This window comes from Centruroides vittatus, unplaced genomic scaffold (genome assembly GCF_030686945.1).
Source record: "Centruroides vittatus isolate TY-2023 unplaced genomic scaffold, ASM3068694v2 contig_18, whole genome shotgun sequence".
Classification (NCBI taxonomy): domain Eukaryota; kingdom Metazoa; phylum Arthropoda; class Arachnida; order Scorpiones; family Buthidae; genus Centruroides; species Centruroides vittatus.
In genome coordinates, this window is record NW_027121101.1 from 7,874,689 (window position 1) to 7,897,882 (window position 23,194).

The following is a 23,194-nucleotide window of genomic DNA, read 5'->3' on the forward strand; positions in this document are numbered from 1 at the left end:
CAGTATTATTATGTTTAATTCTTAAATTTAACATGTTTAATGCATAATAAAAAAAATACCAATTTATAACAAGTTACATTATATAAATAATGTAAGAAATAAAAATAACAATTATATAAAGTAAAATACAGGTATCCCTTGATTAATGCAGTTAATTAATCCCTCAATCCTATCACATATCAAAATTGCATTAACCAAAATATGGTATATATGGTAAGTAAAGACAGCTGGTAAGCTGCATAAATTAAAACTTCTGCTGCACACAATGGGTGTTCAAAAAGTATCGGACCTTTATTTTTCCCATGTAAACCAATGACGAGCAGGAAGCCTCCTTTGGTGGAGATGTGGAGGGGACAGTCATGCGCAGTCCTGAATTTTTTCCCGCCACAGGAAGTGTCAGTCGCTGGCAGTTGGCCTATGAGTGAGGACGTGTAGTGAGCGCTTGTCAGATTCCAGTAACTTGGAAAATGACTGAACAACATGAACAGCGATATTGCATCAAATTTTTCCAAAAGCTTGGTGATACCCAAGCGGAAACCATTTGCAAGATTCAACAGGCTTTTGGGGATGATGCCATGAGCAACACACGGATAAAGGAATGGTACAACTGCTTCAAAGATGGCTGCACATCAGTGGACAGTGAACTGCGTTCAGGCACACCCTCAACAAGCCAAAATGACACTGTCATTGAGCAAGTGCAGACTTTGGTCATGGTGGACCATCATATCACAGTCAGAGAACTTGCGAATGAGACAAGAGTAAGCATTGGATCAGTACATTCAATTTTGACCAAGGATTTGGGTATGAAGAGAGTGTCAGTGAAATTTCTACCAAAACTGCTAACAGTGGAGCAGAAGCAAAGGCGTCTGGAAATCGCACAGGACATGCTGGACAATGTAAGCAGTAATCCCAATTTTCTGAACAATGTAATCACAGGCTATGAGTCGTGGGTTTATGGGTACGACCCAGAAACCAAGATGCAGTCGTCACAGTGGAAACATTCGACATCCCCGAGGCCAAAAAAAGTGTGGCAGCTCTGCAGCAATGTCAAGGTCATGTTGACAGTTTTTTTCACTCCTGTGGGATGGTGCATCATGAGTACACACTACAAGGCCAAACCATCACAAAGGAGTGCTACCAGGTGGTTCTTCGTCATCTTTGTGATGTTGTGTGATGCAAACGACTGGATTTGTGGTCAACCAAAACGTGGCAGCTCCATCATGATAACACCCACTCATTCTGTGCATCTGATTCAGACTTTTGTCGCCAAACACAATATTCCTGTGGTTCATCACGCTCCATACTCTCCCAACATGGCTCCGTGTGACTTTTGGCTATTTCCCAAGCTGAAAATGCCGCTAAAAGGAACCTGATTTGAGTCAAGAGAAGACATCATGCAGAATGCGATGGATCAGCTGATGGCCATTCCAAAAGAGGCATTTCAGCAGTGTTTCCAGCAATGGGAGGAATGCTGGGAGAAGTGTATATATTACCAAGGAGACTACTTTGAAGGGTTTTGTACCTCAAAATCAATAAATGTATTTTTGCCGACCAAAGGTTCGATACTTTTTGAACACACCTCGTATATAAAGAGATTGCTGCAATTAATTTCATGCATTAATCAAATATTGTATTAAGCAAGGAATACCTGTACCTTAGCTTTTGAAGATAATATATTTTTCAAAAATAAATAAATATATGCATCTCTATTTTCAATAACTCCCACAAAAATGAGAAAAAATTTAATCTGTTAATAGTATTTCTCTAATCATTGACAAAAGATATTGTGTTATGATATTTCTAAGCCTTACTAGATATTGCAGTTCACTGAAATTTACAAAATAATATTAAATGATAAAGTTAATGCCACTTCTTTTGCTATAAATTAATATTAGAAAAATTTTTCATGTAAAAAAATACAATCATTTCATTTTCCCTTGTCACTACAACTGACATTAGTATTTTTATTACATTCATTTCTCCATATTTTCATTACATTTAAATGTCTCAATTTCGAGAAGTATTTTAAAATGTGCAAGAACATTTTTTAGAAAGGTAACCCCAAATTTTATTATGTAATGATTAAAATTTGATATTGATTATCTTATTTCTTAAATAACAATTTACATAGTTTTGTTAGATATGAAAATATTGTTTTGAAGTAGTTACTGTATTTATACTGTAACTACTATTGAATTTTAAAATAGTAAATGGAACAATCATATATTTTATACAATTGTAATGAATAATAATATAATAAAAAAAAATGTGAAAAATAACAAAATTATTCCTATTATTATTATTTCACACTAACCTCTTTATTGTCAGAAAAATTTATGCATACATCTAATTTATCCCCCTTTACATCTGTTAAAGAAAGAAAAGGTAATTAGCAACATTTTACTAAATGAAATTTTTCTCTAATAATCAAAGTAATGAAATAAAGGAATATATATATATTCAAATTGTGTAATTTTAAAATAATAATTCATTTAAAATGTTTAAACTTGAAAAAGTTTGATAAAAATTGTCCTAAAAGAAATTGCCACACACCTCCTATTGTATGCTGTTTCAGAAGCTAGAATATTACACCCACTATCACTACTACTATCAAAATACACTATTTAAAAAAAATTTATATATTGTAAAAAATTAATACGACAACAATGGTTGAAACACTTAAAATTTTTGAACTTAAAAAACTTCATTATAAATTCCAATTTGTTTTAAATTCATTTTAATGAACTTTTTTCAAGTTCAAAAATTAAAATGTTTAACAATTCCCAGTTCATACTTTTTATAATATAATAATGTATACAACCACCAAAGCCGAATTATTGGGCTAGAGTCGGCTATAATAAATAAATAATTAATAAGACAATTTGGCACTAGAGCTTGGCGTTAGGCTCCATCTCTTACTAAATTTAATAATTATAATTTAATTAAATTAAATAATTTAATAATTTGGAACTGGAGGAAAAGAAATTGGCCCGAAGCAGGACTCGAACCCACAACTTCTGCTATCCGTGCAGACACGTTACCAGTTACGCTACCTGGACCTTCGGTCCAACCTCCTCCTCCAGTATATATAAGCTAACATGACGACCATTGACGGTCATTACAATGCCGGCTGGGGACACATCAAGTGCCCACGTCCTCCCAAGGCACACAACCGGCCATCGCAACCCCGGCAAGGCATATAAATAAATAACAACTAACCTGTTATAAAGCTATACAACCACCAAAGCCAAATGATTAAATTATTTAATTTAATTAAATTATAATTATTAAATTTAGTAAGAAATGGCACCTAACGCCAAGCACTAGTGCCAAATTGTCTTATTATTTATTTATCATAGCCGACTCTAGCCCGATAATTCGGCTTTGGTGGTTGTATAGCTTTGTAACGGGTTAGTTGTTATTTATTTATATAATAATGTATTTCTTATTGAATAAGAAATGCTTCTTCATCTACATCTCTAATGCTCTGCAGCAATATAATTTAAATTGTTAATAATTTTATTTAATTATATAGTAAATATTTATTTATTTATTTAAGTCTTGTATTATGATGAAAATTCAAATAGAATTTTTTTTTATATTGTGTCTAATACTTTAATAAATTAAAAGAATTTTCTAAACAGTTATTTATAATTATTTTTTAATTATCTATATACAGTGGAACCTCGCTTAATGAGCACCTCGCACAGCAAGTATTTCGCATAACGAGCAAAACAAATTGTAAAAATTTGCCTCATTTAACGAGCAATGTTTCGCATAACGAGTGATGAGGAGAGGGGAAGTCCCGGATTGTGCGCATGTGGTATACTCCATCTGTCTGTGTTTAGCACTTGTTCTGCTAGCATCTTAATGTCGCTTGTGATCATACATTTTTCCAAACTTGTGTTCCCACATATTACTTATAAACGTCAACAACCATAGCCCGTTATATAATAAACATGCCAAACGATATGTCAAATTCTTGGGTCATTAAATTTAATGACCAATTCCAAAATAATTTTTAGAAATGTCTGAATTAAAAATTAACTGTTTATAATTATTAAATTTAATATGAGATGGAAACATAACTGCCTACCTCTAGTCAAATTAATTAATTTCTAATATTTAATTATAGCCTTTACATAACCCAAGAATTTGGCATATCAACCTTTACATAACCCAAGAATTTGGCATATCAAGAATTTGGAGTGTTTATCAAACATATTAGCTGTGATTTTTTTTTTTGTTTCTGCAAATCAAATTCTCATTTCAGGATGGTTCATTCCATGCTAGAAGAAATGATGATGATGATTCACACTCCTTAACAGTGTATATTGTACAATTTTTTTTTGAGTAAACATTATACATAAAACATTTGAGCATTTTTTCAGCGTGGAATGCATTATCGTATTTTACATTAATTTCTATGGGAAAAATTGTTTCGCTTAACAAATGTTTCGCATTACGAGTAAGACTCTGGAACAAATTATGCTCGTTAAGCGAGGTTCAATTGTATACATAGTTCATATATCTGTTATAAAATGAATATTACAGTTTTATAAACAGAACTAGAAAATAAAATTTGTCAGAAGTTTGTTTAGAGAGATACTATTACATATCATACAAATTCATAACTAGACAGTTATTTATAAAGTTTTATCCACAGTTATGAAGTGAAAATATCATATCAACATTTCAGATTATTAATACAGTAGAGTCCATTTAAGAGAGCACCCTCAGGACACTGCAAAATGCTCTCTTATTTGAAGAAACAGGATCATTAAGAGGCCTGTTAATGGTATTCAATTTTCTTCACTTTTTCATGTCTTAGAAGGTCTATGTAACTTGTAATATACTTGAAAACATTAAAATTCATCACCACATAATTACATATTGGTTTCCAGTCTTATATCACAAATTTTATTATTATATTAAATAATTAATAAACACAGTATGGCAAATCCTTACTTAATGTCCTTTCATTTAACATTGTTTCATTATAACATCATTGAGAAAAGACACACATACATTTGTAACCATTTACAATAATCATTGTTAAATTTTCTTTATAAAAAGTAAAACTGATTATGAGAGATGAGAAATAAATGCTGGTGGTTGTTAACACAATCCAATAAGAATAATATTAACTGAATTATATCTTTTTTATATCAATTAGCCCATGGTGAACTTTGTTGTGATTTACATCACTTTGCTTAACATCACATTTAATCTGCAATATGTTCATTTTTATTTTATACCTTTTTAATATGTAATTGCTTCTTATATGTGTATCTAATAAAACTGTTCATTATGATTCTGTAAATCTTTTAACTACCCATGTATTAGAAAACTGACAAATGGAAGGTTTCATTAAAAATCCATATAATATATACCTTAGTGTAGAGAGCCTTGCCACCATCTACCTTGGGTGGTAACAAATCTTTCTTAGAATAGCAATTCCTAATGTGAAATACTGCTCTAAAAATGTAGCTGATATAGACTCATTTCAACAGACGGCTATACTATCCAGTGCTGTGTTAATGAATATACTGTTAAAGTAAAACATAGGGGAGAAAATCAGGAAAGTGGGAGAATAATCTCTTAAGCAAACTGCTCTGTTAGCCAATGTTCTGTTAAGTGGACAACTAATTTTATGTTTTTTCCTATAAAACTGTTATACATCATTGTAAATTAAGCCTGGCTTGTATCTAATCTAATCCAGTCCTTAGATTTTTGTATTTGGAAATGAATGAAAAATCTTGTTCACATGACTAAGATGCAAATACACTTGCTCATGTTATGAACACTGTTGCACTCATTAGAAATAACCACACTGAAATCAGAAACACAATATATATGGTGCAGTGTATTGAATCACAAGGAAAAATCTGAAAATATCTTCTAAATATTGTGCAACAATTGTGATTTCATCAGTAAATAACTTTTAAGCATTTTATTTTATGTTTTTCATTTATTCACTTTTATTCTTTTTAAAACTACTACTTTCATCTTAAGATTCAGACCTATTTTCACATGTCATTTTGAACAAAAAATGTCATCAAGAATTTTCTCCTGAACTACTTTGTGAATCAGCCTGCATAAACTTCTATAGATTTTCAGGATTATTATTTAATGTTATTCATTGGATTTAATCTGTGTACATCAGCTCTATTTATAAAGCTGTATTAAACTTCTGTCACACACATTTTCCTTATCATCCTTGGATTATTGTTTGTTTATTTTAGAAATAAATATTGGTATGAAAAAATTATTTGTGGTTTCTTGAAACATTATTAATAACTTCCTATTCTTTCAAATTTCATAAATTTTTAATGTGTATGGTTAGATCAAAAAAAGCCAGACATATTAATGCGATGGAAAAAGTTGGTAACACTATTCATAATTCATAATTCATATTTCTAACAGTGAGTCTAATCTAATTTTATATTTTATACTAACAGACCTCTAACTGTTAAGAGTTAAATATTTCTTAAAATTTTAAATTTATATTTAAATGTGTTAAAATTTCATTAGAAGCACAACAGGATAAAATTTACAAAAAATAATAAATAAAAAACAAATTAAAATTTATAATATTTAAATTCATAATCAAAATGCAACAACAAAAAATAAACATGATTTAATGAAGTTACCTAAAGAAGAATTTTCTGAAGATTCATTGTAGGGTATTTCATCTTCATTTATTCCCACATTTATTTTAAATGGAATAAAAGATGGATAATTTCCATTTGTCTAAAATATAAAAAAATAATAAAAATAAATTTATTTCTTAAAAATTTATAGCCAAGCAATGATTTATTAGAATCTAAAAATACATAAAATTAATATACAGTGGAACCTCGCTTAACAAGTGATAAGGAGAGGAAAAGTCCTGGATTGTGCGCATGCTACATCAGTCTGTGTTTAGCACTTGTTCTGCTAGCACCTTAGTGTCACTTGTGATCACACATTTTTCCAAACATATGTTTAGACATATTACATATAAACATCAACAACTATAGCCCATTATATAATAAACGCCAAACAATATGCCAAATTCTTGGGCTATGTAAAGGCTATAATTAAATATTAGAAATTAATTAATTTGACTAGAGGTAGGCAGTTATGCTGCAATCTTGTATTAAATTTAATGACCAATTCCAAATTAAATTTTAGAAATGTCTAAATTAAAAATTAATTATTTATAATTATTAAATTTAATATGATATGGAAGCATGTTAACTGTTTACCTCTAGTCATATTAATTAATTTCTAATATTTAATTATAGCCTTTACATAGCTAAAAAATTTGCATATTGTTTGGCTGTTTATGAGAGAGAATTTTTCGATTTTTTGTTCTCTGCAAATCAAATTCACATTCCAGGTTGGTTCATTTTACACTAGAAGAAAAGATAAAAATGATTCACACTCCTTAACAATGTACATTGTATAGTTTTCTTTGAATAAACGTTACACACAAAATATTTGAGTATTTTTTTTTTGGCATAGAATGCATTATCGTACTTTGCATTAATTTATTGGGAAAAGTTGTTTTGCACTACAAGTAAGATTCTGGAATAAATTATGCTCATTAAGCAAAGTTCCACTGTATGTTGCATGCAATACTAAAACAGATTTTAGGATTATCTTTAAATTTCTAAAGATATTTATTATTAACAAGAGTAAGAATATACAGATTTAATTCTATAAAATAACAGAATTGCATGACACCTATTGTTCTGATATTACAGAGATCTTTTGGGAGTTAAAACATAAAAAACACCCCAGTAGTGCATTGTTACAAAACTTATCTCCAACATGGCTCATACTGTAGAAAACAACTTTAAAAACCAACACCTACCAAGTAAATTCTACCCAATACACAGTCAGAAGTGCACTGTAATCGAATATGACCCCATACTATTCTTTGTGTATAAAAGGACACTAAATATGTAAACATGCACATCACATATAAAAGCAATCCTATTATATTTAAGTCGTTAACAAATTAAAACAAAATTTATAGTACAGAGCCTCAAGAGGATACTCAATTCCAGTTACAGACAACAGATCTAAAAAAAAGCTAACATGTATTGGATCAAGAATAGATATGACATTGCTAAAAATAGATTTGTTGTAGTACTAGTGCAATAAGACTATGAGCCAGGGTATCACCATGTTTGGATGAAGCAAAAATTTTACAAAGGGAGTTTGATAACTACAAGTTGAGAACTTTAGAGGCATTGGAGATCTTTCGTACTAAAACCAAAGGGGATTGAATTAACAATAAAGAAAGCATACTTTGTCACTTGCCTGGCAATCTTTCATCACCAAGCCCTAACAGTGAGGCCATATCCACAATTGTACACAAGCATACAATTAAAATGCCATTACTGCATTATATAACACATAATGCATAACTTTTGCTGTTGTTTGTTATTTTTATTCATTGTTTCTATTTTAAATATTGCTTATATAACTTTATATATGTGCATATTTAATTATTTTTACTTAATTTGGTGTATCAGATTACTCAATTTTTTTAAAAAAAAGTCAGTTTAAATGTTCAAACATTCCAATTTTGGAATACTCACAAAGAGAGGGCCAGATGTTTAGGTCTTTGATTTAAATGAGACTTGGTAAGAGCATGTAGCCCTAAACACAAACAGTTCCCTGTCCAAATAATACAACCCACTTCTCAAGCATTTTCGAAAAACAAGCCTCTGAAAATTGTGTGTTTAACTTTTAAGTCTTTGAAAGTTTCACTTCTGCTTATAATAGCAATAGCTGAGTGCAGTAGTTCCCGACCTTTTTGGACTTGGCAGCCCATTTTCCTAAGTTTTATTTCACATGTTTGTCAAACAGTGGCACCTTGGTCAGTTACACAGTGCTGTACAATTACATGTAAAAAAAAATTATTATAAATTGAGAAGTGTTGGAGGAAGGACACAAATAAATATAATAAAAATATAATTCTATTTTTATTTAAAACTAAGCATCAAGTGATGTGACATCGCCAAAGGCCTCAATGCAGAATCTAAATGTTCTTATCCGCCATTATTAATTTATTTTTGCATACCCTTAAGCCAGTGGTTCCCAACCGGTGTTCTGTAAGCATCTCCCAAGTGTTCCGCAGATTTAGTCGCAAATCGGAAAGTGTGCGATCGTATTTGAGCCACCGAATATCAAAAAATTAAAATCATAAAATGTTCATAATCTTAAATATATATGTATGACTTGTACTTATGGAGTGCACTACTGTTTCGAATAAGATAAAGGCAATAATAAAAACTGAATGAAATATGTAAAAAACATCAGGCACAAGTTTCCCATTAAAGTTATTTAGGTATATTTTTTCGTGTCTTAGAATTGGCATTAATAATATGAGTAGAGATTTTGAATTATAACTGCTCATATTCTAATAAAATAACTGATGACAAGCTTATGTATTTCATATTAACTTAAGTAAGTGTTCCGCTAAAGAAATTGCTCACAAAAGTGTTCTGCATCCTAGAAAAGGTTGGGAACCACTGCCCTAAGCCACTAAGCATGTACAGTACTTCTGGGGTATGCATACTCCTGATTGGGAATCACTGGCCAAGTGGATAAGACACTAGGCACTGGAGCAACACAATGTAGAACAAACCTTTGCAATTTTAGTTTTTTTTTTTTTATGCATAACAAAATTGTTCTATTATTTTACCACATCATTAGTATTATTATTATTCCTCACATTTAAAGCTTATAAAACAAAAGACTAAAAAAAATGTGACGTCATTTCCTGTTCAGAGAAAACTAAGTCTTTGTAGATGTAACTCTTGTATGTCGTTAAATAAAATTTTTATTTCTTCAAATTAATTTTAAGATATGGTGGTATTGTTATACTTGAAGTGTAACAAAATGATTGCGTGAGGAAATTGTTCATAACATTAACAATTAAAAAAAATGCTGTGACTATGCTACCCTATGTACATATTAGACTTGACTTTTTTTGTCCATTTGCAGTAACATTTGAAGCTTGTTTGCTTGTGTTGTTATGGTATGTAACCACAAGCAAAAATATCTTTTTATGAGTATAAGCTTTATAAGCTTTAAACATGAGGAATAATAATGCTAATGATACAGTAAAATAATAGAATAATTTTGTTACACATAAAAAAAAAAAAACCCAAAAAATACTAAAATTGCAAAGGTTCAAACCTGCACAATGCAGCTCCAGCTTGTTATCCACTCAGCTATCAGTTACAAGAAGTGAAACTTCCAAAGACTTAAGAGCTAAAACACTCAATTTTCAGAGGTCTGGTTTTTGGAAATGCTTGAGAAGTGGGTTATATTATTTGAACATGGACCTGTTTGTGTGACGCTATATACTCACCAAGTTTTGTTCAAATTGGAGACCTGAATATTTGGCCCTCTCATTCTTAAACCATTATATTCAGAAATGTAGACATAAAGTAAGTCCATAAAATAAGCTGAAAATGTTTGTTTCTAATAAAATATTGTTGGAAGAGGTAAGGAAGGTGTGATATTGATTAACATTTTTATTGAAATTTTTAATTAATTTAAAATAATTAAATACATTCTGTACATAATACAAAATTTGTTGTTATAATTTATTTATTAAAAATTACAGGCAATAAGGTGTTGCCTGTAAAGAACAATGTAGGAAGAAATATTCTGAAGACAAAAATAAAAGATGTTGTACACACAACAAAGTTAAAATTTTTCTTCTCATGATAATCCTCCATACATGGAAGTATGCAAAGGAATTTGTTATGGAACACACATACCACATCATACTCCATACAAAAAAAACAATGTCCATAAAATACCTTCCTTAGTTAATGTTCAGAATTTCGTCAATAATTTTTCATGTAATTGAGATAACTGTCATATCACATTCTAATGCAATAAATTTTTTATTTATGCACTTTATTTATTTATCAATGTTTCATGTATATATCTAATTCTCAACAATGTAAGGACAGTGTTGAGTGTAAAAAAAAAATGACTAATTTTTTTTTAAATCTCCATATATTTTCTATTGGAGATAGGTCCAAGGATGATGCTGGCCAGGGAGTACACATGTATAATTAGATTGCAGCCAGGCTTTGGTTTTCCTAGCATTGTGCAGACAAGCATTATTGTGCTGGAAAATACAGACTTGTCTTTGGAAAAGTTTACATTTTGATTTGTGTAGATATTGCTGAAGGATTAGAATATAAGCTTCAGAGTTCACAACACCATCACAGAAATGCAAATCCTTGCCATTTTTCACAGACATTAATATGAACAACTAAAGGTACAGCTAAAGCCTTTTATATGCAAGATGTGTGACAAGAAAAACTACAAGAAATTCCAGAAAATTTTCCAAAAATCCTTTCTGAACAAACTTCATTGCAATATGTTGCCAAGCAGTTGTAAGATTTGCATAATTATGCATTCAAAACTAATGAAATCAAAAGTAGTAAATTATTGGAATAAACTTGTTTATTTACAAAAAGAATTATTTATAGCACTTGGTTTATATGCATGCTAGAGTTTTTAAGTTTATGTAAATTTCTAAAAGTTTAAATGGTTAACAAAGTTCATTGCAAGTGGGGTTGTTCTTTTGTTTTTAAAAATGTTTTCTTTCTTTAAAATATAGTAATAGTAATTAGCATCAGCAAATACAAGAAAAAATCTATTAACCAATAGATCTTTTCCTGTATCTTAAACATTAATGGAATTTTTATAGCACTCATAAAACTTCAAAATTAATTGATATTGAATTAGAGGTTTCTAAAAAACCAGAGTTACAACTATATGCTTTCATGTTGCCATCATTATTAGTTTTGTCAACAATTGTTAGGTCAGATCAACTCAACTGGCAAAATGTTTAGACTAGTTTTTTAAAATGTTAAAAATTTACATTTATCACCTTGTAGTCACCATTAGATATTTGTAATAATAATTTGTATCTTATTAAGAGGTCTTTCTTGTATTTTGATTATTTATGAGGTTATTTTAAATAAGATTTTATTAAAATTCAAAATTAATTTATGTAAAGTTAACATATTTAAAAAAAGGTTATTTAATACGTTAACTTACGTTATCATTAACTGATGATTCTTTAGCCAAAGTTGTTATTTTGTCAGATGAAATATTTCCATCTTGATTAATTCTGGATTTTTCTATGACAGATTCAGAAACTGAGTTCAAACTTTTATCTTCATCTGCTATAAAAATTCAATTAATGTTATCACTAACTCAATATTTTTTATATATATTTTTTTTACCAGTAAATAAAATTATTTTTAAAATAAAGCAATTAATTCAAATGAATTTTTTATTACAAATGTAAACACATTCACTTCTACATTCATATGATGTTAAAATATATCTCATATCATATTGAACTTAGCAAAAGTATCAAGAACTTCTTAATGAAAAATCTAAATGAAAAGTCTTACTTAGAACATATAACGGTTCTTCAGATTTTACTATATTAAAATACTAACATATAGTATATCAAATTATAAAAGTAAAAAATTTATAATATAGATTTATATAAAATTTATAAAAATCTTCATAAAGTATTTTTTCATTAACAAAACAAGCATTTTTGTAGATATTTGTATAGAGACTTTATGGTAAATTAGTTTTACTAATTCTACCAAAGATTAAATTCCAAATCTTTATAAACCACACATATAGAAAACAATCCTCATACCGGTACATCTAATATCCAATATAACTTCTTAAGCCTTTTAAATTTCCGGTACTCTATACGAAAATTAACAACCAATTAACTAACGTTTTCGATCGTTGAAACCACACATATATTTATAAATATTACAAATATTTTAAATTTAAGTTATATTTACAGCATTTTCCAATAAAATTTTTTATTGTGAATTTATTGCAATATTTACATTTAATGACTGTGTTTTGAAAATTTTTCCAAAAATTTTTGTAACCTTTGATTAAATATAATATAATGTATAATGACTTAACTCACATGAACAGTACAGTTTACATTATGATTATTAAAAAGATAAATTCTATTTTTTGACTGTTCCGATTAAGACAGTGAATCTCAAACAGTGTGCTACAAGAGATGCTAAGTACGCTATGAATATTATGAAAGTATACTTTAAAAATGAGAAGGAACTCATTTGTATAAACATTTATTATGTACATGATCAACTAATACTTAGGCTAGCTTCCTAGAATAACAGTTATTATTAAGAAGTAGAACTCACTGTGTACGGTGTTACAAAATTTTGTAACGTAGAAGAAAAGAATTGGCCTGGAGTGGGACTCAAACCTGCAACTCCCACTTACCGTGTGGATGCATTGCCAATTATGCTACCTGGACCTCCATTCCCACTCCAGACTGATTTTTTTCTTCCAGCAGATCTAAATTATTTAATTAAAAATTATTATTATTAAATTTATTAAGAGATGGCATATAATGCCTTCCTCTAGTACCAAATTGTTTCATAATTTATTAGTTATAGCCATTATTTAGCTCAATGACATACAGCATTGGTTTGTTTGAGAGTATAAAGTTGAAATTATATTTTCAATAAATAGAAACAAAATAATTTAGTAAGAAGCATCTACAGAACATTTTACCATAAAGTTTCATCAAAAATTCCTATAAAATAGATTTTATAAAAATTTTTTCCAATATCTCATAATTTGACATAAATACAGTATAATCTTGGTAATCTGACATAAACAACTAGAACAGTGTCGTATTAAGGAGAACGCCAAATTATTGGAACTAACTCATAAGATGAATTTGATCATTTAATCACATTCAGAAAGAAAAACATTCATTTATTTGCATGATATTATTACATTGTATTAATGAAAAATAATTAGAATAACAGAAAATATGAAAAGAGAGCAATCATGTGTTACCATATTTTAGAGTTTCCAAATTAATCACTGATTCTTTTAAAATAAGTTTCAATTATCTTCTGCCATTTTGTCATCCAACTGTACTGCCAGTAATCATGTTGCCAAGTTGGTGGATTCTTACTAAATTTAGTGGAAAACTGAAGCAACCATGGAAAAATTAGTGGGAGTATTTTTAGGGGAGAAATCCTCCAAAAATATTGTAACTGAAATCTCACAGGACTGATTTTTATACAGTACTGGGTTATAAAATACTGACTCTTTATTGAGCAGCCTAAGATGAAAAGCCTAACAATCTTTAATGTTATACCCAGGATCAATATAATGCCACATTTATGGAAAGGTGTTCAAATTTAGTAGGAACTGGTGAACTAGTTTGAACTAATGGGAAGCTTGTCTATGGACTTGGCAACAGTGCCGGTATACTTAAGAGTTGACTATTGCCAGATGTCGTTGGACATGTCAAACTAGCAAACAGCCAGATTACCGAGATTGTATTGTATAAATTTCCTGAATACTACAATTTTCTAAGCTAATATAAAATTTTCAATGTATATTATAAAATAATTTTCAAAGTTCTAATCAATTATTAATATAAAATAAAATTCTATAATTAAAACAATAAAAATTAATTTATAAAAAGTTATACAAAAATATAAAAAAAACCTTTAAAATTGCTCACCAAATGCTTTTTTGAACTGGTAGAAATTGAAACGACGAAATTTTCCTAATAAATAAATAAATAAAAACATGCATGGTGCTGTAAGTATACTAAGTGCATTCTATTATCGTTAGTATTTATTCTTGAAGACAACAAAAAAAAATCTTTGAGAGTAAAAATAAATTTTTTAAAAACATTTAAACAGTAAATAAACTGAAATTCTATATATAATTTTTTAAAATAAAAATAATAAATATTCAGAATGCATGCAATTCAATGTCAACAGATAATTTACCAATGCAATAAATAAAATTGAGGAACTAAAAGAAAAAAAATTTGAACACAAGAACTGTAATATATAAAAACATTTTATAAAATAAAGAAACAAAATATTCAAAATTTAAAACAAAAAGAAAAATTGGGATTTACTTGGTTGACATTTACACATTAAAACTTAATAATTTTGAAAAGCAATTTATATAATTTTGTTTTAACATTTTACATCAGCATATAATATTTCATTAATACCATTAATATTTTTAAACCTATGTGGGTATTACCAACATTTAGGACATATTGTGTCAATCATAACATAATAAATCTGAAAGTATGTTTTGAATACATATGAAAACAATTAACTAAATTGGGAAGTAAACTATTAAAAGTGAATAATCATTGAACAAAGTTTTAATCTTTATTAATTTAAGTCTGCTCTGAACCACCTGTCCCATCATTGTTGAGAAGTGCTGACATAGGCAGTCAACCACATTCAGAGGAATCAAAAATCATATATTTATTATTAATTCACTTTAACCTTAAAATAAAATTAGAAATAAATGAATAATTTGAACAGAACAGCTCTGTAGAAAATTAGTTTTGTTTTCATATTTAAGACACTAATGGCTCAAACTTGCATTGTAGTTAGCTTGACATAAACTTAAAGAGATATTATTATGTAGTGTGTGTTTATTCCATTACAGTATTATATTTACAATTTAATCATTATATCATGTCAGGCTAGTAAATGCAAATAATTATTTTAGATTCCAAACAACTTTTTATTACACTGGTTTCAGCTGTTTTACACACAGATAGTTGCAAGTTGTGTAGTCATAAGTCAGTAGTTGCCAACTCTTCCGGATTTGTTAGGAGACTTGCAGAATTTGGGAAAGATTTTAAAATTTTCTAACTTCCAAATTGAGGCCTTCCTTCTGTATTTATTCAACAAGACAATTAACTTTTGAGTATACATTACAGCAGACTAAAGAATAGGTGATAGCAATATCAAAATGCTATAACTTTTTCTTTAGAGTAAAAAATGTCAAATCTCCCAGAATTTTTTTACTTCTGGAATGGAAAACTGGAATCAACTCAATGAAAATTGGCAACTTTAGTCAGAGAATAATTGTATATATACAAGGTAGGTATATATTATTGTATATATACAAGGTATATATACAAGTTGTTGGTCTTTACATATACAAGGTAGTTGAATATTCACAGTTTTATACTTCAATAACTAAAGATGTACAAATGTTTAAAAAACTGTGCAGTAAATAATATTTGAGACTATACTGATATTCAATCTATTTTAACATTAAATATTAATTTAATGTAAAAATAGATTGAGTGTGTCTATATTTGATATTTCTGCATTGTAGCTTGTTTACATTTAAAATAAAATAAAACAAAGAACATTACATTCTGATTTCCCCTCATAAAATATTACAAGTATAAATTTATATCATCCTTTCTCCTTTTTTTATATTATTTTAAACAATAGTATCAGAAACAAACTAAATTATGTTTAAATAAAATAATGTTAGAGAAATCAAATAGATAGTTATAAGTAAGAGATTTTTGGAAGTAAGTACAAAATTGCTATGGACAACTTCCAGTTAGTACGACACAATTTGCTATTTGATTATCTGCAGTTAGTTCATCTCAGATTTTGGACTAAATAATTGACATCATGCTATATATTAAATGAGAGATGAAATTTTTCGATCATATTCTATATTTTACTGATTTATCAAATAAAATATTTTTGAAAATTTTTGTAATTTATTTCAAATGTCAAATTAAACTAACTTATATTCCATTTATTTGCATGTGTTCATACTTTGGATGAATATTTTAATAATAAGTAAAAATTATTTGCATAAATATTTTATATTAATTTAAATGTCCTTAATTTAAATAATAAAAATTGAAATAATTTAGCAATCAGTTTCATTCCTCAATGATACTTATATCATTGGTAACTTTTTGTTCATATACATCACTATACTTATGAATAACATTTTTATAAATGATTAAAAATTTGCAAAATATTTGTGTGTTTTCTAATACTAGAGAAATATTTCTATAACTGAGAAAAAGGATTAAAAATGAAATTAATATTACATTAGTCATGCATTTAATATCTTCCAATATAAAAATATGTAATTTTTTTCATGCATTCATCATTAGTGTTTTAGTAAACATACCAGAATTTATGTGCAATGATACTGGAAAATCAGCATTTCCATTTTTGTTATTATTTAAGATGTTTGTATTCAAAGTGCTACCATCATTACCAGTTTCAACATTGTTGTTAGAATTGGAGACATTAACAGTCGAGAAAGGAAATCCACCTAAATCCGGCTTATTAATACCCTGACGTGCCTCCTCAATTAATTTTCTAGCCCTTTTTCTTAATTCTTTCTGACGCTCCTCCTCTTGCTGAAATTAAGTATAATATAAAATTAAAACATCATAAATTAGCTTCTTTTAATATTAACTTTTGTAATGACTTCAGACTTTAAAAATTATTTATTATAATTAGAAAGTCTAGTATATATAATAAAGTATATGTATATTCATGCTTTATTTAAAATCAATTGAAATAAAGATTTTATATATCAATTTACTAAACAATCATTTATTTTTTACTATATAAACTGCATTATTACAATCACGACAAACTACTTCCAACAACCTTTACTCTGCAGTTGAAGCTAACCAAAAACGTTAGATTAAGGAAATAATTTAACTGCAGAGTAAAGGTTGTTGGAAGTAGTTTGTTGTGAATCATTTATTTTATTTAATACAGAAATAAGGAAAAAAAATAACATCCTCGACTTGATCTGATATAACTTTATATGCAAGAGGAAAAATAAAGTAAAATTTTCCATTTTATTTTTTGAAAAAAATTAAAAACTTGCTCTATACTAATTTTCAATAGATTATCTGTAATTTTTAATTATTTCATAGAAAGAAAATGAAACAGAAAACTAAATCAAAATTATTATTATTTTTTATCAATATGAAAAAAATTATTTTGTTTTTACAAAATCATATTAAATTATAATTTCACTTTTGAATAAAATAAATTATCCAAAGATCAATTAGAGAAACATCTGATTCAAAATTGACCATATGGCATAGCACAACTGAATTAATCTTCAATAAAGTTCAGATTTGACAGTAATTATTTATTAATTTAAATTAGATTTTGGTTTTTATTAAATTTAAATTATTAAAGTATCAACTATAAAATTCAATTTTAAATGCTAAATGAGTGTCTTACAAGTTTTTAAATTTAACAATAGTTTTAGATTTAATAACTAATAAAATGGAATAAAATAAAATGTAAGAGAAAACCATTAGACAGTGATTCCCAACTTATTTTAATCATGGAACCTTTTTCATGTTAATAAAAAGTTTTGAAACCTGACAATTTTTAAGTGAAAAATAGTAAAAAAAACAATTTTTACTGATTATTTTTGATTTGTTGTTTTACTTATAATTTAACATACAAAAAAAAAAAAAAAAAAAGGATTAATAATGGAATAGCAAATTTTATTCATTCAAACTGGTAATTAATATGAAGGATTAATTTTTGCAAATGATTTTGTCAGCAGATGTGGTGGGAGTTCAACTAGCAGAAGAACTGAATGCATTTAATGTTTTTGCAAATTACTAAATGAACACTCAAGTATTCTAATACAGCCACTCCTAACTTAACAACATAGTTCTGTTCCTACAACTAGGTTGTTAAGCAAACTGGTTGATAAATGAGGAGTTTAATTGTTTTTATATATTCTGGATAATGAAAAGATCTAAAGGAAATTCCAACTTGATAACTTTGTCTTAATTTGTTTTCTTATATATTACAGAACATAAAAATACAATCAACAAAAATTATAAAAATGATTTACCAAAAAAACTTAAAGTTCATTCATAAAAAAGAAAGCACTTAAAAGCATTGAAACTGGGCATTGTTTTAGCTTTATGTATGTAGGACCTTTTGGTCATTTTATTCCGAAAAGTCTAGTTTCATCCACATTGAAGATCTGTTCTAGGTGGTAATAGCCTTTCTTGATAATTTTACTAAATTGGTCAACAATGTTTTTTACTGTTTCTGTGTCCCTATTTGCCACTTTATAGCTGCTACTCTGATTATGTGGGTTGAATGATGAAAGTATTAAAACTATCCATGGCTTTCCGTAAATTTTTTCTTAGACTCTTTAACTTTGTGTGCCTTTAAATAAAGTCTCAAAGATACTGTGTGCCTTAGCTTGCATTATTAAAAGGATCATTGGCATTCTTTTTTGTATCTGGTCATTAAACCAGATCACCAATAATTTCTTCACTTCATAAATGAGGCCTTTTTGCAGTCTCATTATTATGGCTGTAAAATCTGTCAATACATTCACTGCCTCTTTTAGACCATCTTTAACTTTCAAGGTTGTCAAAATGGTTGAATATGCCAGCTCCAAGTCACATGATAATGCTTTAATTTTTTTTAAAAGCTTTAGAGTTGTTTATGATCATCATTTTTGTCTCAAGATCAATAGCCTTCCTTTGATTCTTGGTGCTTCCTCCAGGTAAAATCATGTTCTTCCTTTTTGCTGATATCTTATAATATGTACTTTGGCATGAACAATAAAGTACAAATTTATAAATGTCTTGGATATTTTAATGCTTTGTGTAGTGAATACTGATTGACTATGGGAATGAGACTAAGAAAGGGGATTCCTTGTGCTGGTTGTAAGTCTGAGTCATCATTTAACAGGGACGTTGTTAAGTGAGGAGTAGCTGTATTGCTACTTGTGTGCAATAATTTCTTCAACAGGAATGAATACTTTAGTTTTTGAATACAAAAAGAATCAAATTCACAACAAAGAATCAAATCATATACATTCAATGGATTTATTTGCCATAAATGCAAACCATGCAGTCTGTGCATAAGTTCCCTTTTCCTATGAAATATTAATAATTTTTGAAACTTTAAAATACATATGAAAAATTTACTTAAACAATAAACTAGGACATCGTGCAACTTTGTCATATTGTAATAGAATTGCAGTGGAGTTGGGAAAAAAGAAGCAATTCCTGCAGGCACTTGTCAGGCACAGAAGAGGCAATCCTTGTACCTGCAGGCCATGAGAGAGACAATCCTTGCACTGACCAGGTGCAGAAAGACACTCCAAGAACACAGCAATCACCATCGATTGCTTTGTCTTTGTGTTTTGTTTGTTTTTACTCCTATTTTCCATTAGGCCAGTGTTTTTCAACTGGGGTGCCACGGTGCCACGATTGGGGTGTCACAAAGTTTAGGACCTTTAGGCATTTTCTTGGAAATTTACTTAAGTGTAGTTCAAGATAACTCATTGTCAGTATTTTGACAAAATTCAATGGACTTAAATTTTGATTTTGAACACGTAGAAACACTATTTTTGCATTAAAATGCTACTTCAAACTGTCAATTTTTAAATTTTTTTCCCCCAGGGAGGAGACTCCCTCCCTGGACCCCACCCAGCATTGTGCATAATATTCGTTTTCGCAAAATATTCATCTGACCCCAATTAGTCCCCTTTTCAGATTATAGATCCGCTGTCGATCAAGGGTGCCGCAATTTTTTATTTTTCAATCAGGGGTGCCACTCAATGAAAAAAGATTGAAAAACACTGCATTAGGCACATGCAATACTGTTTTTATTTTTCACCTCTAGACCTAAATTCCATTAGGTGCACTCAGTTGCATCAGAGAGCATGGACATTGTCACTGTAATACCTTTGTATATTGAAAACAAAGTCACAGACTCATACTTTTATGTCTGGGAGCATGATTTTGTTCACCCTCTTTGAAGCTTAATAACTCTTGCACATTAGAAAAGTTCTGAAATTTTGCAGGTTGGTTTCTTTATTAGGGGGATTGATGCTATTAAATTTTGGTGGTTAAAAGTCCAGAGGATGAAAAGATAAAGAGAGGTCATGTGTCGTATCTTGAGTATGATCAAACTTAATGATGATTTTACTCATTATTAGCATTCACAATTTTTTAAAAAACCATCCCTACAGCCAAAATTAAGTTTTTTGCCAGTTTATAATAATTAAAAAATGTAAACAATTTTTTAAAATGAAATATCATAACAGATAAAGCCACCAAAATTTTAAATATTGCCAGGAAGGTTAAGCCAGGAAATTAGCCAGGAAAGTTAAGCCAGCAGTTTTAAACATTGCCATGAAAGCAACTCATTGCTGGATTTTTTTTACATTTAAATAGACCCACATTACTTTTCTAAATTTCTCGTGTCAATCAATGGAAAATGGCCAAGTTTTTTCAAAATCAACCCATTAAATTCTAAAAATGAACTTGATTCTATAACCCTGTCAAAGATGTGCTAGTGACGGTGAAACATCACACGACAAAGCCGTGCAATTTGTGTGATATTGCTTTGTTGTGTGCACTCATGAAACAACTTTATATCTTGAAAATGAAGTCATGGACCCCCATTTTTTATTGCATTTTTGGATTATGATCTCGCAATTAATAGAAAATGGCAAAGTTTAATCAAAATCCATCAAATGGATTTTGAGAATAAACACAATTCTGTAAGCCTAATAGAAAAAGCTTTGCTAATACATTGCTTCAATTAAAGCTCAAAAACTAATTTTATTGAAAAACTCTAGGATTCTGCAGAACACAAGTTGGGAACTGTTGCTATTATAGAACTTAACTGACAGTATGTCAGTTAATTTTTTCATTAATTTTTAACTTATCTAATTATTTTAAAAATTTGTTTTAAAAATATTATTTATTAAAATAACATAATGCTAAGCTTCATCAACATAAATGATAAACACTTCAAAAAACTTAAGTGCTTTTAAAGTATAACTGACTCATCATTATTTGATAGAATTTATATTCCTAAACAAAGTTAAACATTATACATTCTAGGAAATTTTAAAATCTTTTTCCATTAACATTAATAAACAATGTATTTAAGTACCTTTTACTAACTAAATTACTAAACAAATTAGAAAAAATTTGATTGCCAAGCAGCACCTATGTCCAATATACAGCTGTAAAATTTAAAAAAAGAATATTTAAATTTTACTTTTACCAGAATATTTTCACTATATGTAATTATTTAATTCCGTTTATTTGAAAGAATTTATTCTGTTGATGATGAGCCAGGAAGGTGCAAAAAGTGTTTGGCTTTTTAATAGTTTAAAAAGATTTATTCTACTTAAACATAACTTTCTTGTTAGCATTTACTAATATTTTATTTTTTTAAATTTTGTATTTTCTTCAAACAGGATCATTCATACCTGAAAAATATTTTGCACAAGTTAAACTAACTTTGCATATTTCCAATAATATTCCATTTACAAAAATTTATTTGAAAGTCGTAGATCTGTAATACAATGACAAAAATAGAACTAAACATGATAATTACAATGCTATAATTTCTAACTTTTAAATCTGACTATTCAAACTGTTCCCCATCATTCTTTCTTACATCCTATGAATTACTTAGATTTCCAAGATTTCCATGTGTTTTCCACGTATTTAGATCATTTTAGGTCTAATAACTTTAGCTTCTTCCCAAGAGATCTCCATGTTACATTGGTGAAAGTAGATATAGTAGTGTTGTTTGGCATATGTTATTTATGTTCTTTAATTTTATCAGAGATGTTTCATAAGGTAGCACCAACATATCTTCCTGTTGAAACAATGGTCCTTTGTGAGTATGGAATAAACCCAGAAGATTTGAAGGAAGCATGCAGAACTTTGTTGTTGTGTAAAAAGCTTGAACACCATATGATGTTTCCACTTTTGCCAAGAAAGTACTTGGATACTGTTTTACAAGAAAACATGAAATTACAGTCATTCCTGTAATGATGAAAGTTTGCTGCTTATATTAAACTTACATTTGGTATAAATTTAATCACACATTGTGTCTGTGTCTATGTCATATCTTGTTTCAATAATTTTTTAAAGCCATTTTAAAAGAAAAATAGCATTAAAATTTAAGTTAAATTCATCTACTTATTTTGGTCTGCTTCTATCAATGCCTGGTTTTCTCTTTTTATTTTTACACTTTTAGCTTAACCATATGGCTTATAGCAAAACAGAGATCTCTTCATCTCTCTCTGGATTCAATTAAGATTGTATATTCCTTTACTGTTATTTATTATAAAAGAATGTATCCACCTGCACTACTACCAATCTGATAAAATTAATTCTGGAATCTTTTTGTTTGATATCTTATATAACATATCATATCAGATTATAACATATCATCAGCTGTAAAATGTATTTTGACTTCAGATATATTAAAACATAAAAAAA

At 28.5% G+C, this 23,194-nt stretch overlaps 2 protein-coding genes across 8 annotated transcripts in view; one reads left to right on the top strand and one right to left on the bottom strand.

Annotated features, from left to right (window-relative positions):
* Positions 1-23,194, bottom strand: part of Ehbp1 (Eps15 homology domain containing protein-binding protein 1) — a 111,791-nt gene that overhangs the window by 27,519 nt on the left and 61,078 nt on the right. The window contains exons 11-15 of one of the 7 annotated variants that reach the window (XM_067263925.1): positions 17,149-17,293; positions 14,591-14,635; positions 12,091-12,215; positions 6,654-6,753; positions 2,315-2,367 (exon numbers count right to left, since the gene is read on the bottom strand). In XM_067263925.1, coding sequence (XP_067120026.1) covers positions 2,315-2,367; positions 6,654-6,753; positions 12,091-12,215; positions 14,591-14,635; positions 17,149-17,293 — 468 coding nt within the window. Of the gene's footprint in view, positions 1-2,314; positions 2,368-6,653; positions 6,754-12,090; positions 12,219-14,590; positions 14,636-17,058; positions 17,294-23,194 lie in introns of all 7 variants that reach the window. The other 6 variants (XM_067263923.1, XM_067263921.1, XM_067263920.1 and 3 more) reach the window with 6 other exon arrangements.
* On the top strand, positions 330-1,417 carry LOC136969655 (protein GVQW3-like). The gene has a single exon (XM_067263944.1). The coding sequence runs from the start codon at positions 468-470 to the stop codon at positions 1,371-1,373; it is 906 nt and encodes a 301-aa protein (XP_067120045.1). The 5' UTR covers positions 330-467; the 3' UTR covers positions 1,374-1,417.

Coding starts and splice junctions, on each gene's coding strand:
- LOC136969655 (XM_067263944.1), top strand. CDS start 468: ATGACTGAACAACATGAACAGCGATATTGCATCAAATTTTTCCAAAAG.